Source organism: Crocodylus siamensis, chromosome 5 (genome assembly GCF_052110815.1).
Source record: "Crocodylus siamensis isolate JL-2025a chromosome 5, ASM5211081v1, whole genome shotgun sequence".
Lineage (NCBI taxonomy): Eukaryota > Metazoa > Chordata > Crocodylia > Crocodylidae > Crocodylus > Crocodylus siamensis.
The window spans coordinates 48,084,148-48,109,941 of NC_143399.1; the positions used below are offsets into that span (position 1 = coordinate 48,084,148).

Consider the following 25,794-nt stretch of genomic DNA (forward strand, 5'->3'; position numbering starts at 1 on the left):
TCTATCAATAGATGGGGAGATTGAGTTAAAGTGGGCTTCCCACATGCTTACAGTTACCCAAAGGCCATGACAGAGCCAGAAAGAGAAATCAGACCCTTAGCTCCCAGTCCTGCATGCAAACTACACAATCTCTTTTTGCTAGCAGGTGATACAGGATACACACTGATTCCTGGGCACACCACTGTGCCATCCCTTCCCAAGACACCTGCTTCATGTATAAACATTTGGCCCAGTCCAGCTCCTTACTGTTGGAAAGGATGGTCCCTGAGATTTAGATCCTTCTAAAGGACTCTGTCTACCACTCTCTTCTGAATTCTGGGTTCCAGGCCTGGCCATAGGAGTACTGTCTACCTAGGAAATGGAGGAGGCATGAATCAAAGGTCCAAATCCAAGCAGGCCTGTGTGTGTAGAATCCCTCACATATCTTGAACTCTTGCTGGGGAAGCAGAGTCTGGAAGCTGTTTTAAATCCAGACCTACCCAAAATAGGAGGTCCTTCTGGCCCTTAGGCCAGGCACTTGAGTGGAATATTGTAGAAGAGGGGGAAAAGGGGAATTTATGGGCAACAGCCTGTTAGAAATTATCTGGTAACACATGCCTCACCCCTCAACACCACCCAAATAGGAACAGCCTTTACTCACTCCTACTTTGTGCCAGCTTGGAATGGACAGCATAGGTGTGACGGGCTGGCCTATTGTCTCAGTTTCCTGTGCAGCATATCTATGGGTCAGGGCTGAATTGGAACTTGGGCTCATGGACAAACTTGATCAGTAGCTGGCTTCTTCCTTTACCAGTTGCTAGGACAGGATTTCCTGTTGCTTAGCTGTGCACCATGCACACCTCAGGGTTGTGCTCCCTAAGAGCTGGAAAGAGTAAGAGAATGGAAGAGAAAGGTCACTGAGCTTTAGTAGTGGGAAGATGGAAGGGAGTTATCTAGGGAGATGCCAGGTGCCATTCGGAAAAGCAACAGAATGGGATTAAGTGAAGTTGAAGTTGAGATCAGGGACACTTTTCCAACAGTGCCGCCACTCCAACTGCAGAGCCCCTGTCCAAGGGAAGTGGTGAACACCTTGAGGGCAGGGTAATTGTAGTGCTGTCCAGGCCATAGGGACACATATTGCCCTGGCAATGGGACACTCAGTCTTCCTCAGCTTTGGCCAGTACCAGCCCAGCATTGCTGGCCTCTTGAATGGTCTTTTGGGGTGTTAGGCGAGATGTGCTGCCATGCTTCTCCCATCGCAATGAAATCTGCAGCATCAAAATCACCAGTGTACTGGATACAAGTCTCACTAGAATAGCTAAGACCTGGGCAGGTCAAGAGTCTTCCATATCTTTGCAATGGTGCATGTGTTGAGGTCTGATGCAAGTACCCCCAGAACCTTTAGTGCCATCCTGCTACAGGCCCTCCCAGCAGAGCTACACTGCAGCCAGCACAAGGGAGTTTCATAACAGTGCAGGTTCCTCTCTGGGAAGAGAGAAGCAAATAAAGCCTCCCCAACCATTACAGCAGGAGGTATCTCTCTGTTCAAGAGCATGGCAGCTTTCCTCAGCTGGGCGTTTCAGAGGAAAATAATGAAGCCCTCCCTCCCCCGCTTGCCCCACAGGCCCAGAGCTCATATTCTTTTCCTCTTGGAGTTGCCATTCTGTGAATGTTTTCTTTCACTCCCACAGGGAAGGAAGTATTTACAGCTATGCTTCCTAAGAGGCCAAACAGATGTCTCTTTCCTGGGAGAAATTTCTCAGCTGCTAAGGAAAAGGAAATACTGTTCAAGAGGGGAGTCAACATCAAGAATCATGAACACAGGCGCTTACTAGCAATGTTTGGTTAGCTGTTGTAGTTGAGGAATAACTGCAGTCATCTTCAAGCAAACACCTTTCTCCAGCATAGCTCCTTCTTGCCTGAGGTCTAACAGTTAGTTCTCCCAATTTGGATACCACAAGGGACAAAAATACCCCAAAAAACCCTCTCTGACTCATGCAGAGCAGATTGCCATAATGATGATTATTTAGGCACTCTGAATGGGTGGTACAGATTTTTTTTTTTTGTTACCAAGACTCTGGCTCTGCTTTGAATGTATAATAATACTGCCAAGTAACTATTTGTCATATTGCCTACCTGAGAGAGAGTCTTTCATCTCTTGCACATAGTCCCCTGCAAAGGGATCCATTGTTACTAGTATCAATAGAGCATTTACAGGCTTGTCATGCTTTCCATGCCTAGAAAGCCTCTCTTTCACCCGTGCTCCTGTTGATCACGTGCTACTCTACTCATAATTACTTTAGATTCTGCTCTGCACCTGGCTTACGCTTCTTCCTAGGACATCTATGGTGTCTGTGCACATACCTCCATCATATCTGGGAGAGTCAAAGGGGTGAAAAAACTGTACTTCTTTGATAGCCAGGTCAGACTTGACACAAGAGATGCAACATGCAGAAAATGGTGTTTCCTGATGACAGGCAGGCAGGCAGATTTTTGTTTCAAGGGATAGTTAGTCACTTTTCTTCTTGCACATCCAGAGACCAGTGCCAGGAGTACAGAACAGCGTTGATCTCCCATGACTGCACTGGGAGTTTGTAACCACTCCATCCAGGGCAAAATTTAGTCTTTGGTTTGCAAAGCAGGAGGTTGGTATGGGTTTTAAGGCTAAAGAAAAAGAACTAGCATAGTAGAGGCTGAACAGAAGCAGTGACTGGACTGCCAAGACTCCTGCAGACCCTTTCTCTGCCCCCCCCCAAAAAAATCCCAGCACAAATCTCAGCTAACACACTACATTAGTGACCCAACTACTGGAAGAGAAGTAGGCAAATCTGAGTGAGGGTGAAGGTGCCTGGCCATCTTCAAACAACAGGCTTGTGCTCACAGAGAAGCAAGATTTACAGCAACTTCAGTTGTGGGTGTGTGAACCAGGGCCTTGAGGCATGTGTTTAAAATAACATGTACTTGCAAGTATGCAGGTACCACCGAGAAAAGCTTGGAGGGCATGACTGGCAGTGCACTGACATCACCACGATGCCATTTTAAGCAAATTGTCACATCACGATTCTGAAAACATGTGGCTCCTTCCCTGGGATATGTTCTCCCTCTGCCCCTCCCTTTCCCCTGCTCCTTTGTGTGTGCTCTTACTCTCTCTCTCTGCAAGGCAATGCTACAGGAAGAGCAGCACACAGCAGCAGCCCAGAGCTCTCAGATCTGAATACTAGCAGTCAGATATCTGGGAAAGGAGGAAGTCAGAATGCTATTTTTCCCAGGGATGTGGGATTTCAGCCTCATGAAAAGAAGCCTTCCAGCCTGGTGAACTCTAAACAGCCTTTTACTGGAGCTCTCCCTTGCATAAAACCATTATTGCTCTATACGATTCAGCTACCTTTGGCTTTTGGAAAAGGCCTGCAGAGGAATGGTGGGGCACTGCACAAAGAGAAGAAGGAAGGACATCAAGAGAGCTTGAAATGGGAAGAGGGACTGAAATAGCAGAGAATGGTGTAGGGCAAGGGTGAGATGCATTAGCAGGACCCATGCAGATCTCTAAGAGCACATAAGGAGGGGATGTATAAAGGGGAGGATTAAAGTGCGTTGGCAGAGACTAGTTGAAGCCCATGCTTGGGAACAAAAGGGCTTATTTTTCTGGCACAGAGGATTTCTTTTTGGAAGCTGCCGTCCCAATCTGGCTGAGTGAAGCTGCGTCACACTCTAGGTGCTGCACTCTATAAAGATGTTCTTAGATCTGCTACTGTCTTCAATGCATCAGCCTGGCTCTCTGGCTTAATCAACAGAAACTCATAGGTATCATTCCTGAGATCATTGGTTTGGTTTCTGAAGACAAATCATCTCGGATGATGTTATACGTGCCAGTGCCATGAGGCTAAATGAACAAATCATTTAGCTACTGGATTCCTGCTGTTTGAAGTCTTGTTCAAATTTTCCAGCTTTTTTCAATGGCCGTATGTGCTGGAAACTTTTAAAACATGATTTAAATAAAAGCTGAGATTCTCAGCTAATCACTTGACTTGAGGAGCTGGGGCTTTAAAAAACAAAAAAGCAAAACCACACCCCTCTTCCCCCCCAAATGTCACAAGATGCATTTAAATTACAGAGATGCCAACATTATCATAAACATAAGCCTAGGTAAGAAGGCAGTATGTGGAGGTTGAGGGCTGTAGCTCAGGGTTTGTCTTGGACTGCCCATCATGTCCAGCGAAGTTGGGGGCTCACAAGCAATTCTCACAAGTTTTCAGCTTAGGAAAACAGGTAATCTTGAGGGATTTATGGTGCTTGGGTTAAAACATTGCAAGAATAGCTCTTTACAGGAGAATCTAGCTGCTTCCAGACTAGGAATACAGGACTTATGGTCATGGATCTCCCCAGGAGTCCAAACCAAACCAGGTAGCTCAGATACAAGAAATCAAACCCAAGGTGCCCCCAACCTTTCCCTGCTTCATCCCACCTCCAGGGTTCCCCATTCATCAGGATCCATTATCATGTGGCAGGATGACTCTCCCTTGGCCCATGCAGCCTGATTAGCTATCTGGTCTGTGATTCCCATTAGAACTTATTGCTTGTGTAGCAGGAGGTTGCTCAGCCATTTAGGGGTCTTGCAAGAAAGCAGCAGTAGTCCGCTCAGTGATACCTGTCCTTGACCTAGTGACCACAGCTCCTGCTCCTGCCTTGCATCTACCACTCAGCCCTGATGTTCCCCTTTGCTCCCCCGACCATTTACAGCTTCATCCCCAAAGCTAGGTGGAGTCTGTGCACAGGGGAAATGTCTTCCTTCCCCTTTGAAACCCAGGTGCTTTCCACAGGGCAGTGAGTAAAGGACAAGACAAGGCAGTTCCAGCTGTGAGCTTCCCTGGGCCCAACTCATATCCTTGATTTTACTTTCATGCAGCGTCTGTCATGGTAAAAGTCCTAGTGAGGGAGTCTGGGGCCTTCCACCTCCTTACAAAGAGGCCTATCTCTGCCTGCTTCAGAGTTATTATTTTCCTCCTTAAACACCTGAATTGTTTTATAGGGATTTTGACAAGTCAAATTAGATGCTGTAATCAAGATAAACTAGTTGTTTAAACAAGGCCCCTGAAGACAAATCAAGGCTCCTAAACCTGTGCTCAGTGGCATTTTCTCTTTGGCTTACTTCCTCCCCCCACCACGACTGCAGTTTTGTTTGTTTTTTAAATACGCACCTTCTCTCTGGCTTGTCAGCTGCATAGCCTGTCTCATCCATTTTTAATATATCATTTCTCACCACTGCAGTCTCTCGAGGCCTCTTGGAGCTCCGTGCATTTATTCCCTGCTCTGGAGTTGCCTCGTTTCTTTGGTAATTTTCCAGGGCACTTCTGAACTGAGTAAGCAGCAGTCACAGGGTTAAGGGAATCAAAATCAACAGCCATAGCCCAGTGGCCTAGAGCAGTCACCCTATTTTCTAAAAGCAAGTCACAAACAGAAGGCAGTTAGGAGGCTTGGCCTGATACCTGCCACTGGTTCACATCACACAAATAGTACAGGATGGAAAAGCCAAACACAGGGATATTGGGGATTGCAGGTTAGGAGGTGCATTAGCAGGTCTGTGCAGAGGACTAAGGATGGAGTAGCCCAGGGACTGTAGCTTTGCGCAGAACTTGATTACTTTGCAGGGTTAGGGAAGATGGGGGAACGGTGAGTAACCAGGGGCATTCAGACGTATGGCCAAAAGCTGTGTGCGACTGCTAAGATGTTCCAGCTGCTTGCTGTGGATTTTTTCAGATTGCACCACTTCATTCAGCTATGTGGGACTGCAGCTGAGCTCCAGCTGTGTGTGGAGAGGTGTAGTTGTTTGAAGTAAAAGCTGCAGTAAGTCACTGAACAACTCAACCTTTACTTGGCAACCCTCTGCAAATTAACCAGGTTGTGAACTACCCAGATCCAAATGATCTGGGTACTGTACAGAGGTGCAGCCAAAGATCTGGGTTGGGACCTCCTTTTGGCTTAGCAAGCAGTGCTGAAGGCCAGGGCTGAGCATTGCTAAAAAAACAACATATTGACTCCATAACTGGGAGCTACAAATCAGAAAGGTATGAAGTTTTGGGGTAAGGCCCATGTCAGCATTGCTTAGACGCAGCCAGTCTTGCTGGAGATGCTTGGAAGGCAATGGGTGCCAGAAGCAAAGGGGTTATAATGACTAGAACTAAGAAGGAAGCAGAAAGGCCCAATAAAAACCTCGTGGCTAGTACAGCCCTGCAGTAGGTTGTGCGGTGCTGGACTCCTCCATGCATTGCTCTGGTTACAGCCTTCCCAGCTCACTGGAAGCAGTTCTAATTCATCCTACAAATGCCTCAGATAGAACTGTGAGAGAACAGAGAGGTCAGCAGGTGAAAGACCCTCCAGGGTGTACTACTTGCTTTATTAATAGATGCACTGAACACTGCCTCTGTTAACAGCTCCAGCTCAGTATAAAAGACAGGCCAGGTCATGCTGGAATTGGTAGGCATGGAGCAGTAGGGTGTGTGTGTGGGTGTGGGTGTCTGGGGCAGGAAAAAACTCCCTTAGGGCAGGGGACAAATTAGGAGGACACCAAACATTTCAGAAGCTGCAGAGCTAACTCTAGCCTAAGCCAAAACCACAGCAACTACAAAGTGCCTTCTCAGTCCTGCTGAGTCTGAGTATATAAGGGAACTAGGGTGGAGAAAAGTGGGGTTTTAGTTGAACTCATAGAAGTCATGCTCTGGCTCAATTACAGTGAAGGATAGTGGCCCATGGGGTATTAGGGAGCCCCTGGGCACAGCACAGTTCATCTGGGAAAATATATCCCATCTCTGCAGAACAGGGCTAATGCCTCTATGCAGTAGCAATATGCCAGGAAGATCTGATTTTTCCTGCTGTTTAGCCCAGGGGAGAGGTCAAGAAGTTGTTCAAGAGATGCAGGTGTACAAGGCAATCTCCTCTACACCTGGGGACAGCAGGCATGGATGTCACTGCTATAATTTGGGGCAGGACGTTGCTCACAAGACCAAACTAAAGTAGTAGCAGGGCCCTAGGTCTGTCACTTTTAGTGTTGGCCTTCAGAAGGGAAAGAGGGATATGGCCATTCACAAATCACCTGGCAAATGCTACCAAAGTAGGGATGTTCACCTGTATCCGGGTCCAAAAGGCGCGACAAGAGACCGCTCTATTTACTGACTGCCAGAAGACTGGGCATTAGGAGGAACTTCTTCACAGAGTGGCCAAGGTCTAGAATGGGCTCCCAAGGGAGGTGGTGCTCTCCCCTACCCTGGGGGGTCTTCAAGAGGAGGCTGGATGTGCATCTGGCTGGGGTCATCTGAACCCAGCACTCTTTCCTGTCTATGCAGGGGGTCAGACTCGATGATCTACTGAGGTCTCTTCTGACCCTAACATCTATGAATCTGTAAGTTGGTGGCTTAGGCAGCAGAAGTTAGATAGACACTGCATCTGTTTCTGCACACCAAGCTCTCTGTGCTGGCCCATACCCTGAGAGGCTTCTCCCACTCTTCTCCCAACTTTGCAGGTGATGAGAACAGGGCAGCCTCATGGTGTTGCTGAATGTCCCAGAGGTCCAGAAACAGGAAGGCAGGCCAGGAGGAGACTGGTAGACTTGGATACAAACACACTGACAAATCAAATTGCTGGTGTACAGCAGTTTATCCTTCTGGGTTGCAAAGCCAGATGTAGCCCTTGGAAGGGTTAATATGTTCACAAGAGTTAGGAATGGGCAAAATTGACAGTATATTCAGAGTAAACGAGCACTGAAAGGAAGAGAGCCTGGCTCAGTCCCGTAGCTCCTTATATGGGAGTACCTTGCTTTGGCTCTTCCCCTGAATCATAGCCTACATCTCCACCATGTTGCCCTCATCTGGCCTAGCCTCCCATACAGACTGGTGCCACATGCAGTGATGTCTCTACACCTGTGACCCTTGAAGCTTTGCCTCACTCAGAAAATTGAGGGTGTAAAAGCAGAGTTTAATGCCTAAAGCAGCACCCCACCTCCATAGCCACTTATATCTGTTAATCTGGCAGAACAGCTCTTCTCTGTGCAGGAGATGATGCAAGTAAGCCTTTTCTTTATGCAGCCTGTGGACAATCCAGGAGACACCTCAAAAAATAAACCAGAATTCTGTGAGCAGATTGTCAGTCATAACCCACATGGGCAGGTGGGCACCACAGTGCACCCTGGGGCTGGGGAAGGAGAGAGGATGCTCATTTTCCAGGTGAGCTCCCTTGCGCTGTCCAGCCCTGGATCTCCTACTGCCCAGCATCCTTATGGGGGCAGGGAGGAGCAGATGTAGGAGGGGGAAAAACAAACAAACAAAATGATTGTTTTACTAATGGAATATTTTTTCAAAGAAATATTTTGTTTTCTGTCAAACTGCCTTTGTTTCAAGACACCAAGTTTCTGTTCTGGCCTTTGCTCTTCTTCTGTCCTTTAGTTCTTCGATAACCCATGCTCTGGCTTGAAACAAACAAATAAAACTCTCCTGACATTAAACCAGTGATTCTCAACCAGGGTATTTTGGCACCCTGGGGTGCCTTGCAATCCAAGGGTGCTGTGGAATGTCATGCAATGTTAGCAGTATTAGGTATGCCAACATGATTCACAAGATAAATCCAGAGATTTCAAATAGGAATCAGACTTAAAAACATTGATCTGGGTGGTCTTTCTGAGTTCTTTGCAGCAAAAGAATTGCCCTATAATTTTTCTGTAGCAAAAAAAGCGTGAAAAAGAAGAGATGGTATTTCCGAGGGGAGCCTCAAGTCTATTGATGGGTGCCTTGAATCTAAAAAAGTTGAGAACCACTCCCTTAAACAAACAAGTCTTGTAAATATTTGTTACACAAGTGAACACTTACCAATACCAATATTAATCCCTTATTTATCAGGACAGGTCTAAGCAGACTACTCCAGTTCATTGTGGGAAGATCCTCCCTCTTTTTTCTTGCTCTAAATGTCTGCTCTCGAAGAAAGAGAGCAACTTTGTTTGTATTACTTATGTTCCTTATTTTGACGCACAAGTACATTATTTCAAGTAAGAAAGGCTGATTTTGTGATGCGGAGAATGGTTTGCTAATGATCACAAAGGTATCCATCTCCTCCTCCTGACAGGGAGATCTGTCAGACTGTGCAACAGTCTTCTAGACACAAGTAACAAGAGCCCCAGTGGCTGAGAAAGGTGAACAGACAACTAGGAAATAATTTGTAGGAGAAAATCTCTCTCTGGCTGTCTGAGAACATAGCGTAAGATGGAGACAGGTTCTTCCCTCTAACTTCTATGAGCTCCTTCACACTTGGGTTTTCTCGGGGGCACAGTGTAGGGCTAGAAGTCTTATTGCAGGATATCCAAATAGTTGCAGTGCTGAAGAGCTATAGGCTTTGGGTTAAAAACTCATGGAAAAGGTGATATTTTTTATTAGACCAACTAGATATTTGCAAACAAATTATTGTATTTATGTGCAAGCTTTTGGGCACACATCCTTCACCAGGTATAGGAGGGAGGAGTGATTGAGTAGGTTGGGAGTTGGAATCCCCTACAATTCAGCCATGAATGACAGTACAGTTTGAATCTGCCCTAGCAAGGAGTTACTAGGGGGTTAGCAGGGCTATGAGGGTGGGAGAAGAGGGCCAGAGCTGTGCTGCTAGGAATGTGCTGCCATCTAGGGACAGCCCTTGGGACCAGAGGGCTCTCACCGTTCATTCAGCTGACTGGAATGACAATGCAAAGTTGCTGCTTTACAGCTTATTGACTTTTCCAGCACTGCTGCTTTCAGCCACACACCCACTGACCTTAGGAGATATTGACTTTGGCATTAAAGCACGTGCCCAGATTTCCATAATGCTTTCCACTGAGGCCACTTCCAATCCAAAAAAGCCCACTGTGCTCAAACATGAGGGACAATAAAATCAGGATTCAATATTATTTCATGCAAGTGATGGAAAAGACAAAATAACTGTACCCACTATATATGCTTTTAGATCCTGATACACATGCCAGCTGCCCACACATGAACACTTACTGGAATGAAAGGGGGTGTGGCGCAGAGCAAACAGAGGACAACTCCCCTTCAACCCTAATCTAGTGTATTGAAGCAATGGAGCAAGAGGCAGTGGACCTTTCCCACCATTATCTGTGCTTCCCAGTTCCATATAAAACATGCCTTAGTTGCTCTCAATTCTGGGCAGAGAAGTGGTGCTGGAATCCTACCTGCAGTAGCCATGGATAAATATAGCTGTACCTACAAGGCATCTGCCTCCAGCCTGGGCAAGACCTTAGAGGGACACTGGGGACAACATCAGAGACATGGGGAAGAAAAGTTAGTCCCATCAGCCAAGCTCTACTTGCAGCCACCACCCATAGGGGTCATATCCTTCCTTCTCTCATTGGAAGCCAATAGCTTCATTTATGCAGTTATCAAGTGCTTGGTGGCCAGTGGCTTCCTGTCAGCATGAGACAACTAAAAAGTGCTAGTACAGTGCTGGAGACAGGTGGACGAGTTGACAAATCATCAGTGGAAGGAGCACTGGAGCAGAGCGAACCACTTGCTTGTTCTAGGATGCTTCAGGCAATGTTACAAGTTGGCAGGTTTCTAGACCCCAACTCCCCCAGCAGCACATCCTCAAGGGGAAAAGGGGAGCAAAAATCCTAATGTCCTAACGTGATCTGCATGTTTGCTAGCACAGGAAGGTCCAAAGGCATTATCTTCCAGGGAAGGTGTTGCCACATTGAAAGTTCACTATTAAAACATGCCTAGGTTAGGCTGAGCCCACACCATAAGGGTTTCTGCAAGTATAAGCCATGGTCCAAGGAAACTAAACTAATTTCACTCAGCAGAGCCCCTCAAGGCAGGGCTGGCCACTACCCCACTTTAGAGGAAGCCCTCTGTAGGCTTGCTAGAAGAGTCTGAGTGGAAAAGCAGGGGCCCTCAGGGATGCCCACCTTCACTGAAGAAAATGCTACTGTAATTGCCCTGCTCACGTGCTCTTGCTCAGTGCAAACCAAATCCCAGAAATGAGGCATTGTGGCTGACCTAGATCAGCCTCAAGTGTGTGCTAAGAAGCGCATTTAAGACAGACAGCTTAAGAGTGGTGTGGGACATGCACTCAGTACTACTTGAAAATGGATACATTGTCTTATGTTCTGGGTGCTGTCATGCACCAAGTGAGAATGTGGGGGTGGAGGATGCTTTAAAGTACTGCACCTGCACACAGCACAGAGGCACTGTAGACTTGCCTGCCATGGCTCCACAGGGCCAGCTTCATACTTTCAAAATGTCTGGAACACTGACCAGCCCAGTCCGCCAGCAATTCCACCTTCTCATTGACTTAGGATGGAAAGTAATGGAGACAAGCGGGGCTTAGAGATGTGATGCAATGCAGGTTTCCAAGGGCATGCAGGCAATCACTTGCATTGGATTCCCAATGTACTGGCACTGGCGGCTTTATTTTAACTGTCACATACTATTATTCATGCATTCTAGAGGATGGCCTTTACATTTTTATAAAGTTTCAAAATTATTTTCCTTGGCTGCCTGAAAGGATTTTTGGAGACTAAAGTGACTGTTGGCTTCCCAGCCCTTTCCTGCCACCACATAATAGCAGATTATATCAGCCTGCTTTTAACACTTGGAGCATGAGGTTGGAGAAGGCAGGAGAACGGGAAAGATCCTGGAGAGAATGACAAACCCAGCAAGACCAGAATTACAGAAACTGACTATGTGTGTGTGCACACGCACACCCACACATACCTTCATCACTTGCTCTCCTGAAACTGTCAAGGAAATAAGTGCTTGGAATTAAACTCAACCCAAATTTGACTCTGGGAAGTCAAACTACTGGAACACAAGAAGTTAATCACATCCCCAAGGAACATTTGTGAGCCTTTCAAAAGGGTGATTGTAAAGAACATGCTCAGCTGAAGCTCTAGTTTGAATCTAAGCTAAATTCCCTGCTCTTGCAAAACCAGAAAGCTAAAAATACCTCTTCCTCCAACCTTCTCTTGTCACAAAGATTTGTCATAACAGGGAAAAGCCCTCTAGGCATGTGGCTGCCACAGACGAGATTGATTTTTTGCTATACCTTTGCTGATAGCACTATGGGAGCTGAGAAGGTGCTATGCACAACTGCTGTGGCAGACTGGGAATTAAAAAGAAATGGTTACTTGAGTAGATCTTCCTTCAGAGAAGATGTTAGAGCACAAACTATCAGGAGGATGGATGGCTGCTGGCTAACAAAGGTGTCTATGCTGAATGTGACATTCAATTGGGAAGAATCTTTTACATGAACAGTAGTAGAATTCATGAAATAAATATTCTGTGAGCTATCATGATTTTGGAAATGCTTTTTCCCTGAATACTTTTTAAAAGTACCCCATGAATAGAAAAAAATTAAATGGGCTCCTGCCTTTTTATAACATATCTGAATAGGCTTCAGATATTATTATTGTTGTTTTAAGACTTCCCCTTGAATTATTGTACATCAGCACTTTAGATCTTGTCCACATTGAGAGAATGATGAAGGCAAAAGCAGATATGCTTTTTAGCATTAATTCTAAAGCCTAAGCCACTGAAAGGCAAGCCATTAGAGATGGAAGGGATTTTTTGCCTACTTAAAATTTGTTCTTAGTAAAACCAATTTATTACCAGTCACTAATTCACTCTAAACAGAGGAAGACATTGCTAAAAATTCAACTTTGCTCTTTCAGTTAAGGTGTCAAGGCCAGCAAATGCCCTTGTAATAAAGCCAAGCAGCAGCATATATTCCTCGTATGTCTAAGGTAAAGGTAAGCATAAAGATTTCCATGTTTTTTTTTAATGCAACATAAGGCAGCAATAGGAAAATAAATCCAGTGTAAAAATATTTTTTTTCAGGTGATGTTTAAAGCAGATTTGAAATACTCATAGAAAAAGGTTCCAGCTCAGGCACAACACCTACATGTCTACCTTTCCCATATGGAAGGTACTGAAAAGACTAATAATTTAAGTTTTTGGTCCCCCCATTCCCCCCCCCCCCAAAAAAAAAAAGGAAAAGAAAAAAGATGAAGAGCTAGCTTTGACACCTCGGCCAATTCCTGGCTCAGGCACAAACTCACTCCAGGATCTTGGGCAAGACATTAACACTACACTGTACCGTAACTACTCATCTGTAACTAGGGTCACTACTTTCCTACCTCATACAGGAATGGTGGGAATAAGAATCCATTAATGACAATGTGCTCAGATGCTATAGCAAGGAGGACCAGGTGAGAATCCTCCTCAACATAAGTGGGTAGAATTTTGCAGGACTGGCTTAAAAAAAATAAAAGATTGCTCATACTTTATGTAGCGACTTGCAAAAAAGTATGCCTCACAGTGACAATTTTCCATTCTGAAGGATGAGAAAATACTTTGTGGCTTGTAATGTCATTATGTATCACTCCACACTGAAATAAATCACTGTTAGAGTAGAACATGGTTGCCACACTTCACCAGCAGAAGTACTTAAGGAAAAGTTCTCCATTTGGAACTGCAGAGGGAATTTAGGTAAGTAAAATACAATTATGCACACTGGCAATCAGCCACGACACCAGGGTTAATAGCAGTACACATATAAGTAGCTACACATGATTCTTACAAAAATCGATGATTTATGAAGCTAAACATTACATTCACTATGTTGCCCTTTAGCCAGCACAAGTCCTGGTAGGCATTTATTTCTGGGGTATGAAAGGTTCTGGAGACATGGGAGAAGTGGCAGAGAAGAGAACTTTTAAGTACAGAAGTGCAATGGATGAGCTAGTACAAATTTCCTTTTCAATAATTTATCACAGTCTTTCTGACCTTCCATAGTTAAACAAAATTACTCTTAAAAAAACCCAAGGATCTTGCACTTCGGAATGAAATGCCAGCATTAACAGCTGGTATACACTCACTAAGAGCCTTAACATCACTTAACTAATATAAATTTCCCACCGACCACCACTTTCCATTCCCTCCAGCAATGAACTTTTTTCTCACCACTGAAGCATCTTCCTTTGACTCTTAAATTAATTTTGAAATGTTTAATAAAAGCAGTACGCTTGCTGTGCAGGATTTTGATGCCTCTTTTTAAAGAGAATGTTACTAATACAACCCCTGCCATGGGAATACAAACATTAGTTTATAGCAAAACTATATGAGTTTTGCTATAAACGATTTACTATTGCTTATCTAATGAGTTCGATAAGCAATGGGTTTGTGCTCCTGTTTTATAAATCAACAAAGATTGCTAACAATTTTGTTCATTATACACAGTGTTCTCATCATTTCATTTGAGTTTGGGGACCTTTTATATTTATGATGAGGTAGTCCATCATCTTGGAATGCTCACAGGGAGGCAATGTATGCCTCACTGTTGTATGAATGCTGGAAGATATGTACATGTACATTACACACAAAATACATCCTTCTGAATACACTGGAAAATGTTATACCATTGCTAGAGAAAAAGTACTAGAGCGTGTTAATTTCAGGCATTTGTCAATTGCACCATAAAAGTTCCACACTGTACTTCATGATATACCTGACATCTTCAAGGCCCTTCTATATTAGCTTTTATATACACAGTTCTCTAGTATAAGCACATCTTGTGATAACAGGCAAATTGGGGCTAGAAGGTATCCTTGGCACAGTATGCTAACAGCATCTCTGGTGGCTCCCAGACATGATCAACATGTCTTTTTGTGTCTGTACAGTCCCCAACCAAGGGCTCCCAATGGGACTTCTAAGAACTACTATATAAGAAACGTTTACTACTCCTCTTCATCTTTCTCCATGATCTCAACATCAGCCTAAGTTATAGACCTTGGAGGAGGTAGGATCTTTAGAAGCAGATTGCAGTACTGTTGAAGCAGCAGTGCACAACTTCGTAAGATTTAATGTATTAATCAATGAAGTCAACAGTAGGCAGAAATATTCACCATAAGCTTATCTTCCTGTAGGCAAAAGTACTTAATAAAGATGTAATAAGGACTTAAAGGCACCCCAGACATGATCTCTTGCAGGTGTCAGTAAAATCACCCTGCAGTAACACACTATAGAGAAATCACCTACCTGTCACTGGTGTTCTTCATGATGTATCGTCCACAGTTACATTCCACTGTAGGTGTGCATGAGCCTCAAGCACCTGATTTTCGAGAATTTCAACCCTATAAGCAATACCTGTAGACCACTCATGCACCTCACTTCTCATACTTCTTGCCGAGGGCTGTATGCTCCTTGCCCGCATACGAATGCGTCAAACCTATCTCTAGGAAAGAAGGAAGGCAAGGGTTGAGAGGCTCTTCCATTCTGGAGGCTGGTTCTAAGGGCCCTTCTTCTGAAGGCATGAGGCCCAAATAAAGAGCATCTGTGACACTGAGACTGAAGGCAGTGATAATCCTAGGCTGCAGAATTTGCCCCTAGTGTTTTCCCTTGAATATGGGGCCCATGGCTAGAAGAGAGACACAAGAAGAGTCTCTGTGGCCAGTAGACTGGAATCTAAAGCACAAGGTAGGAGCCTAGAGGTCCAGTCCTTTTCTTCAGAGGATGGAAGGCTGCATAGAGGTAGGCATTTCTAGAAAGAACAGTCAGATGAGGAGACGATGCCAGCTGACAGAACCAGGGATGAGTCTGTTAGTGGGCAGAAGTTGATAGATCAGGGTTTGGTATCAGTGGGACCAGAGAGAGCAGCATGGATTCTGATTTAGGCAGGATCATAGGAAAGTAGGGCTAAAAAGGGACCTCACAAAGTCATCTAGTCATCCCCCTGCTTAAGGCAGAAGAGTCCTAAATCATCCCAGCCAAGTTTCTGTCCAAGCTGCTCTTGCAAACTTCCAAGGATGGAGATCCCAGTTTTTCTGTGCTTGTATCAATGCTTGACCACACAGGCAGAAACGTTCCTCCTAATCTTTAATCTGTGGAAATCATGAAAATCGGGTGATCTCCACAAGATCTGCAGAAAATAACAAAACCAAAACAACTTACTAAAAATAAAGTGGGCCTTGCAAGCCAGCAGAAAGGGGCCTACTGGCATGACAGCAATCAGGCAAGATGGCTGCCACCCCTGCCCCTTGTCACTCGATTTGCTGAGAGGGCTGCCTGTTGGGGCCCTGCCCCTCTCCAATCAGTGTCAAGGGGCAGGGCCACATGATTGACAGCCCTCTCCACAAATCAGTGGTGGGGGTGAGGCCACAGAGGCTGCTTGGCCAGAGGTGTGGAGGGCCCCCCACCATGATAAGCCTGTGATCTCCTCATGAAATGGGCTGGTTGCCACCTTGATTTAGGCAGACACGTAATGAAATTGAGTTGATTAGGCATGACTTGCCCTCGCTCAGTCCATACTAGCTCTTCCTGATCACCTTGTTTTACTCTAGGTGCTTCACAATAGATTCCTTGAGGATCTGCTCCATGATCTTTCCAGGTATCGAGGTCAGGCTGACAGGTCTGTTTTCCCTAGATCCTCCTCCTTCCTTTTCTTGAAGACGGGCATTGCAATTGCCCCTTTTTCATTCACCCAGAACCAAACCTGACCTCCAAGAGGTCTCAAAGAGGATAGCCAATGGTTCTAAAATTACCTCAGTCAATTCCTTCAGTACTCCAAGATGCATCCCATCTGGCCTTGCCAACATGGAAGCATCTGCTTCTCTAAGTAATCTCTAGCCTGCTCTGCCATTACTCTAGGCTGTTTGTCTCCTTCCCTATCTTTGCTGCCAACTATACTCATGATCTGGTAGCTGCCCCATTTGTGAAGACTGAAATTTAAAAGACAGTCAATACTTCAGCTTATCTACATCACTCATAATGAAATCTTCCATGTTCCGTAAGGGACCTATGGTTTCTCTGTTCTTCCTTTTACTTTTGGCATACTTGTAGGATATTGGAGTCTCCTGAGGTAGCACCACAGGAGATGCTGGACCCAGTGAATGGATGAGTCACACCAGTCCCTGAAACAACCACTGGGCCTGCACTGACCAGAGGATTTCTCTGGCACTATTAAAGTAATTTTCACAAAAAGAACTTGCTCCTGGAGGATCTGCAGCCAGCTGAGTCCTATGCTCTAGGGTCTAAGGCCCTGTAGTTTTGCCAAAGAGGTGAATCTGGAGGCTATCATTATGGTCATTCTGAGCCCAGAAAGTAAAATATCCACAATGTGCCTTTCTAGGGATGATAAGACCCTGTTAAATAATAGAAGGCAAAACAAGGCCACCTTGCAGTTACATTAATGGACTGAAGAGAAAAAAAAAAGGAGCCTCCCTTGGCCATTGAAGTCATGTGACTCAGGCCAGAAGAATCTTGAGTCTCACAGGAAAAAGTGACAGACAGAAATCAACCATCTCCTCCCACCCGTCAAATGTAGCTTGGAAATAAAATATAAAGAAGCAGGAGAAAATAGAGCAGACAGGATCTGTAGAATGGCTGTAGGTCTAATGAAGTTGGATGTAGCTACAGAAGTTAACACATAGGTGGGCCCCTTCATGAACTAGGTGCAAAGGACAAGAAGTGGGCCACAGGGATGTTCCTAGGCCCAAAAGTCTCCAGACTCAAGTCTTGGGGTCCATGCTTATCCACTGTGGAATATGCACACAGGCAAGCACTCAGACAGCTGCTTCTATTACTGAAAGTGTAATAACTAGGAACCTAAAGGCCTGGCTCTGCCAGTTCACGTGCTGCGTAACATTAATTCAAATCAAAGTGAGCTTTAAACACAGGTCAGGATGAGGACTACTGGGCAGAATAGGAGAAAAGTCTATTTTTAAGGACCTTATAAGACAAGAACTTTAGCCAAATGTTGCTAACTGATTATGGTAGGTAATTATATGCAGTTGACATATGTATATCAGAGAAAGATACCTAGGTACAAAATTAAACAAAATGAAAGGGCTTAAAGAACACAGAACTTCCAAAAGAAATGCCATCAGCTCTTTTCATCAGCTGCTGTGCTTCTAATTAGAGTCAGACACTAAATTTGCATTTATCTTGATTGAAATAAAATGGAAACTTAAAAAAATAAGGATGTTAACATTAAACCATTTCCAATTTAATTTGAGGAGTTGCCTCCGAGCATACACAGCAACTATTTTTCTTCCTGTTTTAAGATTGCAGCTTCGTCAGAACCATCTCAGTTTAAAAAAAAAAAAAATTAAGCCCGTGTGTGGGAGGGAAGTGATGGCACCCATCATGAATGGCTGGCACTGATCTGGGGAAAGGCAATGTGCTAATGATCTGAATCCACAACGACCTAAACCCATTTAGTTTAGTTTCTTCAAAACAATTGGTTACACACTCATTATTGCAGCTTCTTAAAATAAAGAAAAGAATTTGTAGCCACTGCAAAGTTATTTTGTAAAAATAACCCTAGCAAAATGGAGATTTACAAGCAAATCTTGCCCAACAATGGGAAACCTACAACAGTAAAGGTCAGCATACCAACCACCAAGATACCAAGTCTTTGGATGAGCCTTTCAGGAACTACTCATGTATTATGTAGGCTGAGAGTTATGTTAAGCCTTCTGAGATTAGATAGGGAATTGAAGCAACAGATGAAGGAGAAAAGATCTGGAAGAAAACTATGGAAGCAGTAACTCATCAGCAAAGCAGTATTTTAGAAATGCAGCAAATTAAAATCAAAAGCTGCTGCTTGGCTGAACATGATGCAAGAGAGGGAGCTCTTGCAGCCAGGACTATTTCCACTTCTTTCTGACATGTTGACTTCGGTTACTTATATAATTAAAGACATCTCTCTTGCCTGTTGGTTACCTGAAAATTTCTCTTACATCCTGTTTTAGTTTACATATGGACTTCTTACATAAGCTTTTGTTACATCTGCTACTTAACTGCTGCATATACTTCTCTCCCAGAGGTCGAAGAAAGGGATTGCGATAGCCAAAAGCTTGCTTCTGTCTACCCCAACCATGCAGTTGGTCCAGTAAAAGATATTAGCCACAAGAATTCTTACATCTCAGGCAAGGCATTTGTTGCCTCTCACTTCTTGGTTCTTCTCTAAGCATTCCTCCTTCTTTTTTGGCTCACGTACTCACTTTCACACATGCTCTTGTCTGAAGCCAGTGAAAAAAAAACAAAGCACTTGAGAAACCCACATTCAAATTGCATTCAGAGTCAAGGATCCTCATTCTCGTTCTTTCCATTGGATGAAAGCCTAAGGAGGATGATAGTAATTTTACTTGTCTACTGTATCTTCCCAGCTAAGATTCTCAAACCACTTTTAAGCAAATTACTGTCAGGAAGCCTTGGTGTCTATTAGCTACAATTAGCAGGTCTTACCCCCATTTCATCCATGGCTGATAATTACATAAAATGAAATTAAGTGATTCAAGCAGGGTCACATCTAGGGCATTTGGCAACTGAATCCTAAATCCTTGATTCCTACATTCTTTGTAGAAACTTCAAGGCCACTCTCCCCATTTTCTCTTCTATGCACCCTGAACTGGGATCCCACACCTGGTTTTTCAGTTCAGTATCACAGCCATTAATCACTGGATGAGGCAGGATACCTTTCATAACCATCCAACAGCAATTGCTAGATGGAATATAGTAAAACCACCAAGCTGAAGCCAACAATCGATACAGGAAGTTCCCAAACTGGCAGTTATTTATTACTGCCATTCATGAGTGTGACACATTGTCTTGGACCCTTGCTGTTCTGCCAACAAAGTAACAACTTAACACTCAGCATCATGGTTTATTGTACACATGGAGAGGGAGAATAAAGTGTATGCACGTTCACTTAAAGCTACTATATCTGTGAAACACATTACAATCCATCAGATCCCCTCTTCTTACAACATTAAAAAAGCTTGGCTTCCACAGGTGATACGAGTAGGGGGCAAACATAATTAGAGCACATGGGAAAATGAATTGTGTAGGCTTTGGTAATTGGATGTGGAAACTTTCACCTCTAGCAGAAATATACAAATCCAGCCCAAGTCAGTGGTGACAGCAAGTCTTTATCGAATAACAGTTTGGTGGTCTGTGTGCAATAGTTTGGCGGTATCAGTCCAGTTCCCAGTGTAGAGGTGTCCGCATCAGTCGGCACCCTTGTTTTGTTGGCAGGCAGCAGAGAGGCCAGGATTAAGTGGGCATAAAAATAAATTACCCCTATCTTTAGTCTCTTAATGTCAGGATAGAGGCATACTGGAAAGACAGGGGGAGCTGCCACTTTCCTGTTGATATCCAGAGGACTTCAGTCTCCAGAGCTGTCAACCTAGCAACTTTTATAAACTTTTAATGCATAAAAAAAAGCAAACAACAACAGCATACAACTAAACCACATATATTTTATAATCTCAAAGCAAATTGCTTAAATGTCCAAGTAAGGCTTAGAGTTTTTTTTTTCCCCCCAGTGGAGATGAAGGAAAAGGCAGATAGAAGTAACATAGGTATGCACTTCCATCTACTGCCCATAGTTCTGTGATCTGGTTAGCTCCCTTCCCAAGTAAATTTGTTCCCATATGCAACAAGAGAGAATCTTCCAGCTTCAGCATGTGGCTCAATACACTTTATTATTCCTTTTTGTTATTTGTTTTTATTTAAAAGAATTTGTTTCCCTATCATAAAAATTAGACAACCATACCATCACCAGCAGCAGCAAAGTCCGTGGAGTTAACATTGATGGCAGACAGTTCACTGGTGTTCCCAGTATCTTGAAAGGTCCGAGAGAGTCCATAAATGGGAAAAAAAACCCCAAACATGATGGCTTTTGGGAGGAACATCAAGGTGATTTCAATTTCTTGTCCCAGTGAAAATCCCAGATGAATGCTGTAGCATGTCAGTGGGACCAGTACCTCATGCCTTGAGAGAAAACCCTTCATACCAGCTCCAGTACCTGATTAACAAAGAGAGAGCAAGCAATTAGACCTGGGATTTACTACATTCATTATCTTTTACTATACCACACAGAGCAGCAGGAAGTGATCTGACCCTTTTTTCCCTTCCCTTACTCTTTATTCATCAGCATACAAGAGTGTCACTTAGGGCCTCTTGGACATTTGACAAACACCACAGAGAGTTAAAAGCCTTAGCTTGCCTTCCATTTCATATGCAATACAATACATTGTGATATAACACAGTAGGACAAGACCAACCAATCACATCTTTTATTTTCCTACTTCCTGAAAAGCACGACCAGTGCAGACCAGAGATTTACTCTCATCAGATACTTCTCTTCATACATGCATTAACATTTCCTAAGCTAACACCGTGCCATATTTTCAAACCCTGGAAAACAGGATTTCCCTCAACTGGATACAGCAGAATATAATTCATCTATCTATACAGGATTTCTGAGCTATGCATTAAACCTCACTAGACCTGCTCTTGTCTCCTTACCTACCGAATGTCCCATGTAGATGCTATCACAGTCAAACAAATTAAAAAGGAAACATGAGAATGTTAATAACTGTCATTGTTTACACATTTTCCTTCCCCTCTTCACTAATTAGCAATCAGGGTATGTGAGAAAAAGCCTTTCCTTCATAATCAGTCTTCCTTTGCTACTGGATTCACTTAAAAATGTCATACGCCTATGTGTGCCACCAGTTTTACTCAAGGGAAATGATTGAAGTAAAGCACAATAACCTGCAAATCTTTTAAATGAATCGCTTGAGAACAAGAGGCAACAACAGTATGTACGGTAGTAGTAGAAGCAATGGGGGAGACGGAAACGGCATGTGCAGAACATTCAAATAGTTCAGGACTGTTCAACTTCCTGATGACCAGAGGCCACAGCCCCATGGGCTGAATGGCCCTCCCAGGTGCTCCCCTGTTGCACCAAGCACAAAAATATTCTCCTTCCCATGTGCTGATTCAAGCATATGGGTGCTTCCCTCCCTCCCACTGCACCCAGCCAGGCAGACTCAAGTGCCCCAGCCCCACCTTCAGCTCCCTGGATGTGGGCTCCTCCACAGAGCCAGCATCCCACACCACAGGCTATGCAACATTGATTCAATCTGGGGCAGAAAGGAGACGTCAGAGGGAAGGGGAGCCCAAAGTCTCCGACGGGAGGAAATAACATGATGGGGGGGGGAGAAGAGGGTGGAGGAGTAGTGGCTCGGTGGGAGCCACACGTGACCTGTGGGCCACTGGTTTGGCAGCCGTAAAATAGTTAAAAGAGGCCTGCAATGGGGAACTGGGGGGAGAACAGACACTCAAACATTGCATGGGCTTTGCTTGTTTTTTTTCAAATGCAGATAAGTGACCTGGAAAGTGATTTTCCACCCCTGTTAAGCTCCCCTATCATATTTAAAACAGCAATATCAGGTCTAGCAAGGCTGCTTTAACTGCCAGAGAACTGGAGTTGTCACTGAAGGTCAGCATCTCAGTGGCCGAAGCATGGGAACAAAATAGGTTTTCTGAAGTGACTGAAGATAGGCTGTAAAACCCTAACCAACTACTGCAAGAAATCAGAATTCCTGATTACAAATCTGCTACACTGACCATCAATACTCTAGACCAGTGGTCTCCAACCTTTTTAAGTAGGAGATTGCCTTTAGCATTTTAAAAGCAGCCCAAGATGTATCGTGTGCCTCCGCCACCACCTCCTTTCCCCCACCCAGCAGGTAAGTTGGTGGGGAGGGAAAGGGGAGGGGGGACAGATTGAGGCAGAGCAAGAAAAAATTATTTGGGGGTGCACCTCCCCAGCAGGTGAGTCCCACCCAGCCACAGTCCCACTCAACTTACCCCTGCTTCTGCAGCACTGTCCCTCACCGTGGGGGCCTCGATTTAGCCCCTGCCCCTTCCCTCCCCCACAAACTGACCGGCTGGACCGGGGCACACACGTGCATGCACGTGGGCACTCAGCCCCCACCCCAGCCTTGGAAAGACTCCAAGAGGCTCTGAGATCTATCGGTGGATCGAGATCCACTTGTTGGTGACCACTGTTCTAGAATGAAGGCAATTGCAAGATGGATGCTGCAAATGTTACTGATCATATTCTGCAGCAGCTAGTTTTGATTAGCATACCCTGTTATATGTCATTCTGAGAACTAAAAAATGCACCAGCTCTCAGGCTCACTAAACAAAAGGGACAGGAGGTAAAAAAGAGTGCCAGAATCACCAACTGATGATTAAGTGCTGTGATGGATTTTCATTTACAGGCTGCTTAGGGAAGAGACATCCTAAAGAAAGGCAACAGTCAGAAACAAGAGAACAGTCTTGGGAACTTTCTTGCTAGAGGCTTTGAGCTTTTACATTTTGATATTTAAAGTCTGACTTTAAATTATTCACTGGTCTAAGTAGTCGTAGCTGCAGGAGGGATAGTGAAAAGAAGAACCCCTGGGGAGTGCTTGGAGAGTTCATGCTCTAGGCTGGGTCTCAATTATACTCCTGCACAGGAATGTGTCAGGTAACACCTGGTGCAAGACGGGACAGAGTTTATCCGATGGCTGGCAGGTTGCTTTTCTCTCAGGAGGTCATGTTTTTGAGGGAAGGAGGTCATGGAGTGTGGTCCAAGACTAGTGACACACTTGACTTTCTGCACAATAGGAAGTCAGTCATGTTTAGGAGCCTATACTGGCAGCTGTTATCAAGAAGAGCAGGTCATAATGCTGGGAATGAGAAAAGCCAAGCAGTGAATTTTCTTGTTTTGATTGTTGCTGTGAGTTTGGATTGCTGTACCCTGCATTAGAACTTATACCAAGAGCATGGTATGTAGCTAACTCCAATGAACTATAACTAAGTCTCTAAGTCTCTGCTAGTTCTTGGTTCAAAGCCACAGATTAGTGTACAAATGTGGCTGCACATGTAGGTGTTTGTGGGGTACAGCACTGAATGAATGCCTCATTTCAAAACAGTCCCACTGATGGACTATTTGAACCAATGCAAAATCTAATGGCTTTTGCAGAAAATGAGGCATGATGCCTATTTTTCAAGAAAAGAAAAAAACACCATTCGCAAAAGCAGAAGTCTTCCATGTTTAATCTCAATGGCAGCACACTACAAAATGTTGCAAGCTTTCCTGTTTAATGTCGTTCTAGTACAGCAGAGGCACTTTGAGGACTGGCACAGTGGGGTAGGGCTCCTGGGAACTTACCAGCTTCTTTTCCACACTCACACCCTGACTTGGGGTTTTTGGTGGGGGTTTTTTGCTTCTGCTCTAGTCCCCCTCTTCCTAGCTTTTGCCAGATGCAAATACATCATTTAAATTACAGATATCCACATTTGGGATGACCTCCTCTAGTAGTTCCTCCTGGCTGTATAGCTTCTATGACCTTGCTCCTTATTGACTATGACTCAAAACAGAGACATGTGAAAAAACTTACCTTAATTGTACCCTGACTGTTAGCAGCAATCAGCACATTGGATTCCTGAAAAGGAAGAGGAGCTATAAGAGTTTGCAAAGAAGGCTTTTGAAGTAATGTAGAATAGGAACCTGCTTTTTAATTTAAAGATTAAAAACCTATCCAGTTTAGAAAAAATTAACTCTTGACATTTCTGATGTGCTTTTGAAGCTAGAAATCTTATTTTAAGAGGTTACGTTACCTGAAAGAATTAGGAAGCAAAAATCCTCAATGCTTCTATAGAGGTTTAATCTTAAAAGCAATTTACAAACATGAATTAATCCTCACAACACCCATGTGAAGCAGGCAAGTAACAATCAACATTTACATCTCTTGGCAGTGTGCATACAAAGGTCTCTGGTGCCTTAAATAAACTGAATAATTAACATTATAAAAAGCTCTCCAACCAGCGTAACATGCAATTAAAATAACCAACAAATCTGCAATGGAAAGTAAAATAGGAGGAATATAACAGCTTTCTGTACCTACAAATGACAATGACACACAAGCTGACTGGACTTGGCCCAAACTTGAAGGATACTAGAGAAATACTACTTATCTACAACTTAGGTATTCACAAGGAATCAAACCAGGCATACACAGCCTGTTCATCTGGGCTGCACTGCTATGGCCCCGTAGACACCCAGGAAAACAGAGATCCCCAAAACTCAAAGGTTCTGGATGGAAGCTGACCTGCTTCCTACACACTCAAGACTGTGTTCTTAAGATAGTCATACAAGTCCAATTCCACCCACTTCAAATGCTTTGATGAGAGAAGGTTAAAAAAAAAAATCCAGAAAGAAAAATAAAAGAAAGCATCAATAAGCTAAAAAAAACCAAAGGGGAGAAATGGGAAAGGAAGGAAAGAAGAAGAATTCTGAAAAAGCAATCAGAGGCAGCTTTCCACATGGCTTTTTATCTAGCCCTGTAATGCCAGTAATTATGGTATATGCTGCCAAACTGGCTGGCACAACTGACAGTTGTCTAAAGACAGCTGAAAGAAGCAGCAGCAAGATAAATGGAAAGATCAGTCTTTGAGAGGAACTATCCATTCTCAGACAAACTTACCTTAATTGTCCCATCATTTAACATGCGTGGGTTTAATAAGCTCAGTGATGAGAATATAACCCCCTTCAAAGAAGTAATGCATTCAGCAAGTGAGCCAGGGGAAAATAGCTATACCTAAATCAACCAAGTACAAAACTGGTAGATGCTGGCACTTGGCAGCAGAAGTACATGAATTTTTAGCCCCGTACCTAAAAGATTAGGCTGCAAAATGCTTCATCATAAGGCTCTGAAGCCTGCAGGAGCACCCGATCTGAAGCAGCAGGAGAGAATAAATACTCCTATATAACAAAAAAAGCTAGTTTTCTAGTAATAGTTACCTTTTGGTGGGTGACTGGACTACTGTATCATAAATGCTAATCCTGTAACGGATACTATCCAGGGGGAACAGATGCATGAACTTTTTGACACTAGCTCATGTGACACCCTCAAGGCAAAAAGCTCTTGTACAGAAAAACCAAGCCCTA

At 44.1% G+C, this 25,794-nt stretch overlaps 1 protein-coding gene across 2 annotated transcripts in view; it reads right to left on the minus strand.

Annotated features, from left to right (window-relative positions):
* Positions 1-19,652: 19,652 nt before the first annotated feature.
* Positions 19,653-25,794, minus strand: part of COP1 (COP1 E3 ubiquitin ligase) — a 204,884-nt gene continuing 198,742 nt past the window's right edge. For both annotated transcript variants that reach the window (XM_090048661.1, XM_090048662.1), the window contains exons 19-20: positions 24,245-24,289; positions 19,653-20,811 (exon numbers count right to left, since the gene is read on the minus strand). In XM_090048661.1, the coding sequence (XP_089904787.1) occupies positions 20,794-20,811; positions 24,245-24,289 (63 nt within the window). In that variant the 3' untranslated portion in view covers positions 19,653-20,793. The remainder of the gene's footprint in view (positions 20,812-24,244; positions 24,290-25,794) is intronic.